This window comes from Lissotriton helveticus, chromosome 4_1 (genome assembly GCF_964261635.1).
Source record: "Lissotriton helveticus chromosome 4_1, aLisHel1.1, whole genome shotgun sequence".
NCBI classification, from domain to species: domain Eukaryota; kingdom Metazoa; phylum Chordata; class Amphibia; order Caudata; family Salamandridae; genus Lissotriton; species Lissotriton helveticus.
Window position 1 is genome coordinate 1,093,085,570 of NC_136063.1, and position 15,380 is coordinate 1,093,100,949.

At 44.5% G+C, this 15,380-nt stretch overlaps 1 protein-coding gene across 1 annotated transcript in view; it reads right to left on the minus strand.

Annotated features, from left to right (window-relative positions):
• The window catches only part of GABBR2 (gamma-aminobutyric acid type B receptor subunit 2), a 1,581,022-nt gene that overhangs the window by 67,643 nt on the left and 1,497,999 nt on the right, over positions 1-15,380 (minus strand). Inside the window, exon 16 of the mRNA XM_078686234.1 lies at positions 8,143-8,325. Within this exon, the coding sequence (XP_078542360.1) occupies positions 8,143-8,325 (183 nt within the window). The remainder of the gene's footprint in view (positions 1-8,142; positions 8,326-15,380) is intronic.

Below are 15,380 nucleotides of genomic sequence, written 5' to 3' on the forward strand. Positions count from 1 at the left end.
TATAAATGCCTATGATTGATTGATTGATTGAACGCCGTCAGGGCCCGGAGCTTTACTGTTTTTGCTAGCCGTAAGGGCTGCCTCCACCTCCTCATAGGTTATGGCAATAGGCATTGGAAAAGGGGGGGAGACCTGGCTGGAAATAGTTAAGTCAGTTGCAGATTAGGGTGAGCTGAATATCCGCTCAAAATAATCAACCCACGATTGCTCATCGATAGCAACGTCTATGCTAGGGGTCATCACCGAACTGGCTAGAAAAGGGGACTTCAAAATCTTCCAAAACGCGGCACTATCTTTAAGGGCACATGACGAATGTAGTTGAGACCAGAGCTCCTTTTTCAACGAATTCTTCCTAGATCTTAGGGCCTGTTTGTAAATGGTTCTATAGACGGCTATTTCCTTGGGGTTTCTATACTTTTTATGTAGCGCATGTTTTAAGTTCTGATAAGCTTTCGTACAAGCGCTATCAAACCAGCCCTTCTTGATCTTATTCCCAGTAAGCTTTTTTTTGACAAAAAAGGATTCTCTGATTGTTGACGTTAATGACGAAAAACTAGCCAAGATCTCCTCACTAGTAGTAGTTAAGTCAAAGAATTTCTCAAAAACTGGGGTTAACTTAGAGACCAGTTTTGTGGTCATGTCCTCAGGGTCTACCAATTCCCATTTAAGAGAATATCCATTAAGTCTGTCTAAAAAAAGATTGCTTTGTGTTAGGGTCGACATGATGTTGAACCCTTCTGGTTTTTTGGCCAGTTGAAGGGTTATGCTATTTGGGAAATGGTCGCTAAGGATTATATCATGTGTTTTACAATTAATCAGGTCCCTGGAAGCTTTCGCTGAAATAAATATAAAATCAATTGTACTCGAACAGCCCCTACCATTAAACATTGGGAGAACAGTGGTGGGGGGATTCGTCAGGTCATTGGCCAAGTCCATTTCTAAGCCACATAAGATTTCATTCAGGTATTGGCAACAGCTGTATGGGGAAAGTGAGTTACAGGGTTCCCGCCTTCATCCACTCTCCCACATACCACACTCGCGCTTTGTTTGCAAAGGGTCTGATTAAAGTCCCCACCCCAAATTATTGTCAAATCCCTACGTGCCTCCACTGGTAATTCATGACGAATTTCAATTATCACCTTTAGGGAATGAATTAAATCAGCTGGGGGGAGATTGTTATAGAAGTTGACGACAACAAGGGCTTTAGACTGGGTGGAATATAGAATAAGGATTTGAAAATTAAAATCCAGTCTCAAGGGAACTATGCTTTTAAATTGGAGGAGATTAGAAACAAAAATGGACAATCCTCCCTTTGCTCTTCCTGATGGAGAAGGTGTAGCTGGAGAAAAGTATGTTCTATACCCCTCCAAATGGATCACCGTAGGGGCCCATGTTTCTTGGAGGCATAGGATATTAAAACTGGTAATAAAGTCTATCCAGAGACCAATCCCAACCTTTTGGCAGAGCCCCGCAACGTTCCAAAATAGGATACCTATAGTAAGAACAACTTTTCTTACTACCTGCTTCTCAAGTGAGCCCTCCATTCCACCTTGAGGATGATGATTGTTAATGGTTACAGCTAAAGTTGAAGTTGAATCCGTGCTCCGATTGAAATTCCCTTCGATATTCCTACTTGCATTGCAAGTATTTACCCCAGTGTATTCGAGAGATACTACGGGGTTAAATACTAACTGTGAATTCCCTCGATTGCTACTCAGTTGCGTCAATTCATTTTGTTGGATTATTTGTCCGCCCTCACTTGTCGTGTCAACAATGCCATTATCTGCTACATATATGCCCTTACTCTTACTTTTTGAGCTTAAACTTGGACTACTCGTACCCAAAAATTGAGATGGAATTCCTATAGTATCTATGGGCTGTGATGCTACATATATAGAGTCGTTACAAGCAGGGAAGTCCCCCGAAGGGTGACACTGGAGTCAGTCAACTCCGTCCATTCCCTCAAATCTAGAGTAACGGTTGTAAGTGGGAATGTTAAAGCTCAGATAGTTGACATTATAGGGACGTGAGATAGGCGGGTGAGAGGATCTCTCCAGCAGGGACTGGGGGTAAAAATAAGTTAAGCCCCGTGTTGTTATTCCTTTTCCACCTCTATCATCAAACCATTCCTCAATGTGTTTGGATACTCTTGGGTCCTTAAAATTTATAATGACTATGTCCCCTGTTATGTCCTTCGGTCTGTTGCCCAGCCAGCCTACTCTTCGGACGTGTAGAATTTCCCCGTTTATATGTGAAGGTAATGGCCTATTTTTCACCAACCAGTATATCACCTTGTTTTTCAGGGTTCCAAAATCCTCAATTCTATCTCCCACTAATTCTGGAACTCCCGCTAAAATCACTACATAAGGTGTGGCCTGTGGGGGGAGATCTACATTCCTTTTATGCTCCCTTCGGGGATTGGGACGGGACTCGATCTTACTAACTTCCGTCCCAGATTTTCTAGATTAGTCATTTCCTGGCTTTTGATTCTGTCCTTCCCCTGTCTTACCTTCGGATCTATTTTTTGACTTATCCGTGTTGGTAATGATCTTGCTTTCCTTAGATAGTGGGGGCTGAGCATCCTTTCCCTGGATTATAGCTGATTTGGAGGTGGATACGGGTTGTTTACAGGTGTGGGTTTTAAAAGTGTTTACTATTAGCTCCCTTGTCAATCATTTTCACTGAGACGACCAGAGCCGTCAGGCTGAGAATTCGGAGAGGAGCGAGCGTCCTTGTCGAGTCTTTTAGCGAATGCGAATTCCTTGGATCCGAGAAGACGAGTGTTTTAGTGCCCTGTTGGACTCTCAGTTTCGCTGGGTAGGCCAAGGAGTAAGAGATCTCATGTTTCTGTAGCAGGCGCTTGGCAGGCAGAAATTCTCGCCGGGCCGCTTGGACTGTAAGGGTGTAGTCCGGGTAGAAGGAGAGTGAATTACCCTGGTGAGTGATGGTGCCATTGTCCCGCGCGGCCCGGAGTATGGCGTCCCGATCACACTAATTTAGGAATTTTGCTATTATTGGCCGCGGAGGCAGCCCGGGACCAGGTTGTGGGCCAAGAGAACGATGAGCACGCTCCACAATAAACACAGATGAGAGGACATCTCCAAAGAGCTCCCTGATCAACTGTTCAACAAATTCCTCCATTTTAGAAATGTTGGTGGATTCAGGGAGGCCCGTGATGCGGAGGTTGCTCCGACGGGAGCGAGCCTCCAAATCCTCGTTCTTCTCATGGATGACCGCCAAGATTTTATCCATCTGGAGCAGTGTCTGGCGATCATGGGTGGCGGCATCCTCGGCGTCCGACACCCTCGTCTCGACATGAAGTCAGCGGTTGTCGTGAGAGTCGACGCGTGCCTTGACAGAGTCCAAACGAGCTTAGAGCTGATCCAGCTGGGTCGCGATGCCAGTCACTGTTGACTTGACGTCCAGCATGATTGCCTTGAGGTCGTCTTCCCGGGTGGAGGGGGCATCCATGGTGACAGCGGAGTCGGCACCCTCAGAGCAAGCGCCGTCCTGACGTGAAGATCTCCGGAGCTCAAATGCGATCTTGGGCTGTCTAGGGTCCGTTTTCCCCATGATGAGAGGACCAGTCGGCAAGAGCGGGGCTAATGCAGTACAACCGGCGGCCCAGGAGAACAGGAACGGGCCTCCCACCAGGAGCCAACGGTTTCAGCAAATAAATGTCAGGCAGAAGCCCCCCCTCCGAGGAAGACTGCAGAAGTCCGGAAGAATGGCCCCGGGGATAGTGAGGACGGCCGAGGTGGAGAGCCAGCGGAGCTCACGATGACCCCCCACGTAGCCCACCACAGGAGCGACAAGCAGTGAAGGAATGTGAGCTGGGGCTCCAGCCAGCCCCAGATAGGAACGCCACAGGAAGGCTTCGGTCCGGCAGAGTCTCAGCAACCGGGGTAATGGAGGTTGCAAAGGAGCCAACAGCCAGCACGCCCGAGCGGCGGAATGCCAGCCGCTCGACTCGCACTATGCCACCGGCTGGACCACCACGTGTCGAGGACAGGGACGATGCCAGGCACACCTCAGGCCCCAAAAGGAACAGGCGGAGGAAAGGAATGTGCCCCCAGGTGACAGGAGGAACTTCAGGGCGTTAGCAGGGGCCCACGTCACATCAGGGAGCAGCCTGAGCCGAGGGGTCCGACGGTGAAGAGGGTGGGTGCTTCAAGGTGGGGCCCTCACATGTAGGCAACAGTAGCGGCAAAAGGAGGGCCGTGCAGACTGAAAGGCGGGGGGCACCAGGCTCCAGCGGTGACCCCCATTGAAGACAGACAGAGGGTGGATGAAGTGCGTAGGTCCAAGAGGCGGCAACACTGGACCCACGGCAGTAAGTGAGGGGGAACACCAAGGTCCAGCGGTGTCCCCCGGGCCAGAGCAGAGACCAGGCCAATGCAGGATGCGGTGGAGCGGTCGCAGGCCAAGGCAGGATCCCCTGCCCTCAATTCACTGGGGAGGGACCTGGGGCCGATAATTGCAGACACAACCGGGGAACCGGTCCGCCCGCTAGCCTGAGGGCCGATGAGGAGGGGGGCGCCCACCAGACAGAGGCAGGCAACCAGCGGGGAGCCGTGGGGGGCCCGTCACCCGCGCTGCCACACCCAGATGCCAGCGGCCGTGAGATGCAGGATACACGGGGGCGTACTGAGCGCTAGCTCCCAGGCCACAGCACGCTGGGCCGTACGGAACGGTTCACGGGCCCCCGACCCCGCCAATCGAGCCAACTAGGCAGCGCCACTCACCCGGTCCTGATGATCGCCTTCCCAGGATCTGTTCCAGCCGCCAGCAGCAACAGGAGGCCTCCGCACCACATAACGAGGGAGACCGCCGAGATGCAGGCCCAGGAACGTAGGCCCAACGTCGGAACCGAATGTCGTATCTCCGCCTCCGGGCCTCACAGAAGGGGCGCAGTGCGATGGATCAGAGCCACACACCCTGGGGAAGCAGAGTGCAATGGTGGAGTGCATGTAAGGTGCAGATGGCTGCCGTATTATGACGGATTTACTAGCTTGGCCGGCAGAGCCCACTCAAGGTGCGGCCATCTTGCAGCCGGCCAAGCAACGCCCCAAGGTCTTAAGTACTATAAAGACTTTAGACCTTTCTCATTGATTAATATTGCGTGTAAAATATACGCAAAGATATTAGAATCTGTTATGGAATATATCATTAAAACTGGCCAATCGGGTTTTATTAAGGGCAGGCTTGCAGCTGATAATGCACATGTCCTCTCCAGTAATATTTTACTTGCCTACAAACCCGAGATTCTGGTTGCTGCCCTATCCCTTTATGCTGAAACAACTTTTGATCTCATTAACTGGCAAAATCTCTTCAAAACTCAGCAATGGTTTATATTTGGTCCTCTTTTTATTTAATTTGTTAAGTTGTTGTATTTCTCTTCTACAGGCAGTGTTTTTGTAAATAATTGTTTTCTTTCATTTCTTTTTATTTACCTAATAGGACTATAAAGCATTGCTCGATCCCTCCTTTATTGCTTGTGTTGAATTAAGAACCGTTTTTGGGACACTTGAAATGTAATGCCCTCATTTATGGTATCCATGCAATGATTTGGAAATTAAAATCTCAGCTTACACTGATGATATTTTATTATATATTATGCCCAACACCTCCATTTAAGTGCAACCAATTTTAGAAGAAGTTCAATTGTCCCCACAAATTTCTGGTTAGAAATTGATCTTAAAAAGAGAGAGGTTCTTTGATAGAATTCATAATGCATGAGATATTTGTTTGATTGTACCAATTTTATGTGGAAGGAAAACAAAGATAAAATATCTGGGTGTATGGACAGAATCTAAAGATAACTGCTCCTTTTAATATCTCTGCCCTTAAAACCATGATACGATTAAGCCTATTACCCCCTCCTTGGGGCCAATTTGGGCCCACACAAATACTAGACACACAAGACAAGGTGGGCGCAGTTTTACACGATCATGGTGTTGGGAGTCCAGAGTTAGAATCTAAATTATGTGGGAAATCAGAAACCCAGTGGGAGGTGCTGACTGTGGCCACATGGAACATTGCAGTCCTTTGCCAAAAAGCTGATGAATCCAGACGGTAAGAATGAGTCTCATCAGTTGATATTTTTTTGCGCCCAAGAGACCTAGATGACCAACCCCTTCTATATAGATGGCTTTACTCCCCCCCCCCATTCCAACCAGAACTGGCATCCTCAGCAGGAAGGGCACGAGGGGGTCTTGCCACCTTTGCTTCTAATAAAATCCCAAAAGTTAATGTTGTTCATAAATGGTCCTCACCTCAGTTGATGGTTTCACTGGTATCGTTAGCAGGGGATGGGCCAATGGCACTGGGCCAATGGTGCCAAAGTGGTCCCCAAGTCCAGCAGAGACACAGCCCACCTTGAACTCGCCAACTGTGGACTTCCTGAGGTGCCTGCAGCCTCTTTGTGGAGGCCCCCTCAACCGCGACCAGTGACAAAAACCTGATGCCTAAGGACACCTCTGCTCCCGTGGCCCCTGGGCCCTGGAGAAGAGAACCGGAGGTGCCCCATGTCCCTGGACATCGCAAGAGTCGAGCCCCCTAGATAGTTCAGCTAGACTGGTCCCCAGTCCAACCCTGCAGCCTCTTTGTGACTGGACCAATCCTCCATTGAAGTGAATCAGGCACCCAATGCTGTAATGCACCTCCGCACCTGGATGCTCCAAATCCTCCCGAAGTGAAATGTTGGTGCTTCCTTGGACCTTGCCCCATATCACCTTAAGTCTAGAAGATTGGTCCCATAAGTCGCTGCTAAGTACCTGTATGCTGCATGTGTTTTTCCTGCATAAGTTAACGTCACGCAAAAGGCTTTCAATTCCAATTTTAAGTATCAAAATCACTCAAAATCTCCCAATGATGAAAAACACACCACTGCACCTGGATGCCACAGTGCCTCCCAAGGTGACCTGCTGGTGCTGCCTTGGACCTTGCCCCAAGTCCAGGGGAAGGGTCCGGTAAGTCGCTGTTAAGTGACTGTATGCAGCATGTGTTTTCTCCATAGCTTAACATAGCTGTGAACTACTTTAATGACGACTGAAAATATCAAACAGCTGTTTACTTCAAACCTGGTATTTTAAACAGTACTCACTTTTGAACACAGTTCTTGGTTTTACAAACTATATATAAAGAATTGTTCTTTTTCTAATTTGGTCTTGGATTTATTCTTTGAGCTTGTGTCTCATTTATTGCCTATGTGACTACAGCAAATGTTTAACACTACTCTCTAATAAGCCTAACTGCTCGCATACACTACCACAAAATAGACCTTTAGCCTTATTGTTTTTGCCTCTGTCAATCAATAAGGAAATCACTATATACTCATTACATTGTACTTCATTTTAGTGCACTATAAAGAGATACATCCTCCTACACCAAGCGACAACAGCTCATGCGTGCTGCCTGCAGCTCGACCTAAAAAGGACCTGTGCCCTACTACTGTTCAGTTCATGGTATACTGCCACCACTGCACTTGTGCTGCGTATGCCCATGCATGATCCATGTTTACCTATGACAAAAAAAATCAGCATTCGGTATCCAGACAACAGTATAGTTAGGTACTCAAGGCAGGAGTATCCGTCTTTGCACAAGCAGAGGACTTTTCCATCCCAACAATGGAGCTCTGCTGCATGAACTCCCATCATGCATCACACTAAAGGGAACCTTCCATAAAAATAGAAACATGAAAAATACTGCAATTTTATTCTGCATTTCTGTGGTAGAAAAGTGTACCTTTGCACTAGATTGCAAAGAATCTTAATTGACATTGAAACATACTTATTACACGTATATGTAGGCAGGGGTAAATAAGTCTATTATTTTTAATAATAGTAATGCAATTGCTCTCTATTTCTGCTGCCCATTATACAGGAGAAGGTTTAGTGGCTCTCAATGCCATTAGAGTTGGTAAGGATGTAGATTGCACTTAACCACTTTCTGTTTTTAAATTCCACCATTGTTCACAAAATATGCAGATGAAGTATGTGTGTCATAGGTTTAACAAACGCAGTTCTTTAATGTTGACCTTTTATTATGAAGTACAACCTGGGACCACATCTAGAGACAATCTTGAAATTAACAGAATGTCAAGGAATTATACATCTCAACCAGGTTAAAAAATAAACATACCTCTGTGATTTTCATCCTTAAGCGATGATTCTCAGACTGCAGTCCATCTAATCTGGATGTGCTGGCCTGATTCACACTGGTGACGGATGTGGATGTTTTAGAATCTTCTTTCTTTTGATTTTGGGTGAAATGAAACCTTCTGTTCTGAGTCGCTGCATCGGGATTCGTCCTCAGTGTAATTAGCTGTATAAGGCAGAGATATTGTTGACATTGACATTATTTCAAGAGTGTGTATCTTCTAACTTTTCTAATACAGCATTGATGTTTTTATGTTCTACTCTGGGGTGAACTACAATGAGCTTTGTCGTATTTAGGATTACCTCCAATAGCATTGCAATTTTAAAGGGTGGAATATACCATCCTTAGTTTGAGTTTCAAAACACATTTTATGTATTTCATGCTTAGCTTATGAAGAAGCACCTATGAATTCAAAGCACATCAAATTTGTTTTCAGGTATGTAGGTTTCCAATTCACATACTCAGATAAAGCCTGAGGAAATGTGCCACTTCCTTGAGAAAACTCTGTTAAGGAGAAAATTAAATGTGAGGGATTTTTTAGACAATTGTGTTTAGGTCATCACGTTTTCAATTATATAAGCAGCTGCATGCAAGCAGCAAATTCAGATCAGCTTTTTTAGCTCCACAGAGGTGACCAATCTTCTGGCCATAATAAGTAAACCTACTTTTACCTTGCCAAGAGAAGTCTTGTCTCTTTTTTATTCCAGTTTTCCATCAACATTTGGTGAATCAGCCAAGATACATGTTTGCCCTTGACCGAATGCTGTCATTAGAACACCACTTACCCCGCTGCATAGAAGATTGCACATTTATAACAATGTAAGAGGACACCGTGTTATCTAAAGTTCTGCCTATACACAGGGGACGGGTAGGACCCGGAGTTCGTCATCTTTGAGGCGAAGACAACGTGGACTTTGTTCCATGTTTGTATATTATATGACTTGTTTCAATGGCAATGGTAAACTTGGATGAAATGTAAATGGGTTATTGAATGCAAGATTGTGTATGAACATTGCACAAGTCAAGGCGAAACATAGTCTGTAGAGATTTTTTCGCAGTATAAAGTTGGAAGTGCTCAATTATGGGTGATTCGAAGTTGGGAGTGCAAACTTTTGACATAGAGAGACGGCTGAAAGTCCAATGGACGCTTAACTACCTCCAGTAAGAACTGAACACTCAAATCGCTATCCCAGAACTAATGTCTGGAAGTCACTCCATGGAATCTGAGGTGAATGGTTTGAGGATTATCCCCTCTTGAGCGTAGAGGGAAGTGACCAATAGCTACCAACCTAGTGTATAGTTTAGAGTAAATAAAAAAACTGTGTTTGTTGTAGAAATAGTTAAAGTGTTTATATTCTAAATATGTTGGTGATTAATGTGTGTATGTACATGTAAAGAGGAATGTGTCCACAGGGTAATGTTGTTTTATAATGTTATGATGCATAATTTATAACTAAGAAATAAATTGATGCTTATGCTATCTTGTGCAGGCTAGTGTAAAATGTCAGGAAAGAAAGTTTTAAATAGATACATCAAGTGAATAGATAAAAAGCAAATACAATTATTATTAAAAATAGTTGCTAGAAACATAAGGACTATGGAGACTCCCCCCTAGACATATGGAAAAAAACCATGAGAACAGTCCAGCCCGAACTGCCAAGCCATGGGTGTACCGCTTTTGTACCGCTTTGTTCGCCATAAGTTGGCAGGGTATGCTCAGACGTGAGTCCCTTGCTCACTTTGCCACTGGATTCAAGCAAGCCTGGCTGAAGACGGCTGGAATGCCAGCAACCAGTCCTAGGAAGCTTGTTTCCGGTCCAGGGAGGGCATGGCTTGGCAGTTCGGGCTGGAATGTTCCCATGAGGCACAGCGTCAGACTGATTTGCATATGGCCATGTCTGAACTTGGGTGGCAGAGTGGGCTAAAGAATGGTGATGAATTAAACCCAGATCTGTTGACTGGGTGTGAGTGTTTGATTGGTTCAGATGCTCCGTCCATCACCACCCCCTTTTGTACCTGTCAGATCAATTGATATATGAATACTGTGAATATGCACTGTTTTTGTACTAGCTAAGGCCTGGCTTTGTTCACTGCAAATATTTGTTTTGGATCTTGTGTCTAGCTTGTTGTTTACCCTTTCATGCATTAATACCTTACACCTTGGCTCTAAGTTGAACCTACCTGCTGTGTGCCAAGGTATCAGAAGGTAAAGCACAGGTTAATTTAGTGACTTTTGTGGTTCACCCTGACAAGGCTTGTGTTTGTTGCCTGAGCAGGGCTTCCATCCCTTTCAACAAATAACCCTATTTCTTACAGGTTCTGAGTGACATTAAATAGACAACGAGAGCATCACAATGAAATCCATAGAAATATAGAAATTCATTTCTGAGTGTGTGTCATAATGTGTTTCATGATATCGGAAACGTCTGGTATTAAATGATGGTAGAAGTTGGAAAATCATTTTCATTCTTGGGCGGAGGCCACTCTTCGATTGTTGTGATTTTGCTAGGATCCATGTTGATGCCAATTTCAAATATCACAAATCCTAAAAACATTACTTCAGAGGTCTCTTTCTCAGTCTTAGTTAAATGTTTCTGCATGTTGTAAATCTTCAAAGGTAATCTTTGATTTCTTCTACTGGCGACATCTCCATTTTAACAGCCCAGGTAGTTTATACCCTGTTCTTAAGATTCTCCTCATGAACTTTTCTGTTGCCCATCGATTGGAGAAGTAAGGCCGAACAAAGCTGTTGATGTAGTGATAACATAACGATAAAGCATTTTTGTCGCAATCCTTGGTCAAATAAAACAGTAGCTGCTTCTTCAGTCCATGTTGCTTTAGTAGCTAGAAATGAGCTATATAAGCTCACGGGTTTGTCGACCCTTGATATAGCATCAAGAGCCAATTGTTAGCAGATTCAATATTCTTGTCTTCACCAAATATAACTCAAAATTGTTGAATAAATGTATTTGCAATTCTTCAGCCATGAACTCTTATTCAAAATCAGGGGCATCACCCACAAAATTGCATCGTTAGTTAAATAGGACAGAAACAAATGCAACCTTAGTCTTGACCAATTGGAAATAATATGGTTGTGGCATAAAATTGAGCATACATTTTTCGAGAAAAGTCTGGAAGGTATGTAGATCACCTCCATATTTATTAGCTTAGGCAAGCACCCTGTTACCCTGGTAAGGCGATATAGCCATAGTTTCTGTTGAATAATGAGGACTAGAGCTGACTTCAGACTGCAAGATAACCCTTGGAGCACTTGTACTGATAGAAGGTAGTGCCCCTACTAATTGACTAATATTATTGATCACTAAAGCTCTCTCTGGTTCACAATTCATCCTGTATCTTGGTTATGTCTTGAACCATAGCCTGTACAGGATTTATGTCTGGAATACTTTTTTAGGCCTGTCAAATTGTCAAGGTTCAAATAACTTCAAATCCAATGTGAATCCCAACCCTCTTTTTTACTGTTGTAGTTCTCATAATAGAAACTAAACTCCAAGGATGGCTAAATGTTTCTTTCTCTGGGATTGGTGTTCCTAAGGTAAGTGCACATAGGCTTATTCAGAGACTTTCATTTGGAGGACTTCATGATATGAGCACATACTGGATAGTCAGAAACAGTCCTCATGGTGATTGGTGTCTGCAAGGTAAGTACATACTCGGAAGAACACGAACATTAAAAATCCAGATGTCAAAGTAATGTGAATGCCTTGCCTTAAATATGTAAAGACATTGACACAGCAGCAGCGAACCAATTGCTGACACGTCATCCATTGGTGCTGTGATGATTGTTGAAGAAGACCAAGAGACATTCTTGACAACCAGTTGAAAGTCACAATACAGGAGCCAAAAGTAAAGGAAGGGGGAAGTGGCAAGAGAGCACACAAACATCCTGCCTTTCTAAGGAGGAAGAACAGACCTGAGGGACCGAGTATGAGAAAAACAAAACAATGTGAAGGACAGGAAGACTGAGTGATCGAACCTGAAGTGATAGTGACACATCTTAGGAAAGTACACAGTTGGCCCGCAATGAGTGACTAAAATACTTTCTTTCTTGTACAGATTGACAACGGGTGGTCTAGAAGTAGGAGTCAAGAACCTCTCTATTTCTGCGATAAGGCTTGATCCTTCCATTTTCTCACACTAACAATACCCACAATTAAACACCTTTTCAGTCGAGCTTATATTTCACTTGTTTCCAACAGAAAACACAAGACATAACCCTGATGTCCTCATGTGCACAACACGCCACCACGACGATATAGTTGGGAAAACATTGACAGCTGAACATTATTTTCCTTACACCATACCGACATTTTTCTCAAGATCAATCAGATAAAGTTAGTTTTAAGCATACATCACCCTCATACTCACATCACATTGTAGCTATCTACCTAGGAAACAATCCAATCTAAACAATACTCTGTATCAGCCTGTCAAGAGACAAGGAGCCACTCAGCTCAAGGAAAAATGTCACCGTCCTGAGGCACACCCATCAATACACACACAAAGATGCTTGGCAAGATCAAACTAATTTTGCTTCAAATTACCCAATGCAAACAATAACTATGTTAGAAAATGAGCACATCTTTTTAAACCATAAACATTCTAACACAGCTAAACAGTGATATACAACGGATGGATTGAAATTAAAATAATAATTGTGTAAGTCGCTATACAAAAGCTGATAATATAAAATAGCACAGTACAACATAACTATGGAAAAGTGGGATATATGTTGGGGAACAAGGTATCCTTACCAAAACAATATACACATCCTAGTTGGGTCCCAACAAAATTCTCAGTGAACCTCAGCCCCTGGTCACTATGGCACAAGCAGCAGGCTCCTAGTGGGACAAGCATGGTTTGCTTGGCCATGTAGGGTGTGCCTTTCTTGATGAAGTATCAGCACCTTGCCCTGGTCCTCCAGAGGTGGAAAAAATGACTAGTGGCTTGATTGCGAGTTTGGCAGCATGTGTAGACTGGTGCTCCACCCACCATATCAATGATCCCGCAGCAGTGGTGCAGCGGTCAGAGGCCCCTATATGCTGGCAGTGCTGCTGCGGCACAGCCAAGCATATTAGGAGTTTCCTCACAGTCACACTTTTCATGGCAGTGAAGCCACATGAATACTGTTGCGGTGAGGAAACAAAGGTGCTTTAGTGCCATGGGTGCCTGCAGAGGGGGCACATGTTGTGCCACCCGTGTGCAGTCACCCCCTTTCCTGCACTTCATGGACTTTACAGTCCATGTCGTGCAGGAACGGGCGTTCCCATTGCGGTGCCTTTTTTCATGTGCACAGCCCTGGGAACACCAAAGGACCGCCCGTCAGACCAGGAGATAACTCGTAATCTGGCTGGTGGGCGGCCGTATATTTTGGCGGTCTTGGAATACGGCCCTGACATGGTGGCCCACTCCAAGACCGCCCAACTCCAAATCAGGCCCTAAGTCCCACTTCCGTCCAACTGCTGGAAAGTTCCTCCTGGTCATTCCTGCAGTCCTCAGGACAGACGTCTAGGCATTAGATCTCTTTCTACCAGGGCTCCTGTTGGGCTCAACCTTCACTAGTCAGGTGGGCCCTCTTCGATCAGAAGTCCTTCTATTTTTATATACCTAGAGCTAGCAAAAAGGAGGTCGAACACTTAAACCCAAAGAGTTCCAGTCCCTCCGTGCCAAAGGAGTCAGAAGGTCTCAAGTCCTCTGCTTCCTGCAGTCAGACAAAGTCTTCCATGGTAAAGATGTTTCCTTCTCAGGTTCGTAAGTGTCCTTATACGTTGATGATTAGGTGCCTCTTTTATCCTGTGCACTAGGCTGTGATTGGTGAATCCCCTCCACACCGTCCTAAATATTTTCTCACCAATTCCACGCCCCCTTCAGCAGCACGTTCTTTCTTGGTTTCCTACAAACCTTCCCATGAGCCCTATACACCCCTGGGGTTGGAGCCAGAGTCTTGGATGGCCCTGGCAATGAATTGTAGCCCTTCGTGCCAGCCCATCTTGGTATTACCAAGACAAAAAATGAAACATAGCTAATTCCGGCAAGCTACCCACTTATTGACAACGCCCTTATCATCCAAGGTTCAGAGACTAAGTCATTGCCTTCCGGAAAAAGAATAATTAACAGAAAGCCAAGAATGCACTTTGGCCAACACAGCAGAACTTCCAGGCAAACTGGTTTTAAACTGTGTTTTTTCAGGCAGCACATCATAGATTTTCTTAAAGTTACCTTTCCACAAAGTTATCAAACATCTGCTTTCAACAATCAATTAGGCTTTTGAAATTCAGCTATTCCCACTCCTGGAAAATTAAGCTTTACCTACACAGTGAAACCAGCTTTTCGACTATTGTTCACTATGGTTGCATACCATTCCCAATGTTTTAATATATTAAGCTCCCTGTCATGTGGGCTTGCAAAGCATACTTTGGAAGCAACTTTTCCAAGATATAAAAAATAGGTGTTTCCAATGTGGCAAATGCATTTTTCCCACACATGTGCCACTGCAATATTTTTAAACGGCATCCCAGCAGAGTCCTCTGGTGCGCCTGGCAGCCATATATTTTTGTCATATATGAAGGGGGTGTAAGAACACACACTGTATGTAGCCTGTACATGAAATTAAAGATCCATGCCATTGATGCATTTCTTTCCACATTTTTGCATCTTGTTTTACGGGTAAGTTAAATAGGTCAATTAGGTGCACCCAAGCAATGCCCCATCCCATTCATGTGTATAGGGGAAGCACAGGTGCTATACTACTGTTTAGCAGTTCTATAGGGCATACCATCCTTTAGCCAGCAAACCAGACAAGAGAAAATGGGTGAACCACAATAACATGATGTACTTTCCTACACAGTGCAACATACAATATTACTCGGGACCATATGTGTTTTATGTTTCCAAGCTTTCGTAAGCCAGGGCAAAACCTGGTTCTCGATTTTGCTTTAATTTTTAGTCACTTCACTTATATTTTCAAACTGGCCAGATGAAGCTACAGACATCCTTAGAATGTTTGCTGTTCTGCATGCATTTAGTGCTCTCACACCATAGCTAGACTGATTTGCACTATTGGAAAAGTCTATAAACAGGAAAAGAAAATGACAAAGTTTTAAAAGTTACAAGCCCCCGTGCATTAGTAACAATCCCCTTATTCTCACTTTTTCAGGCTGTGTTCTCTACTCTGAGTCAACATGTGTATCTTCCACCTA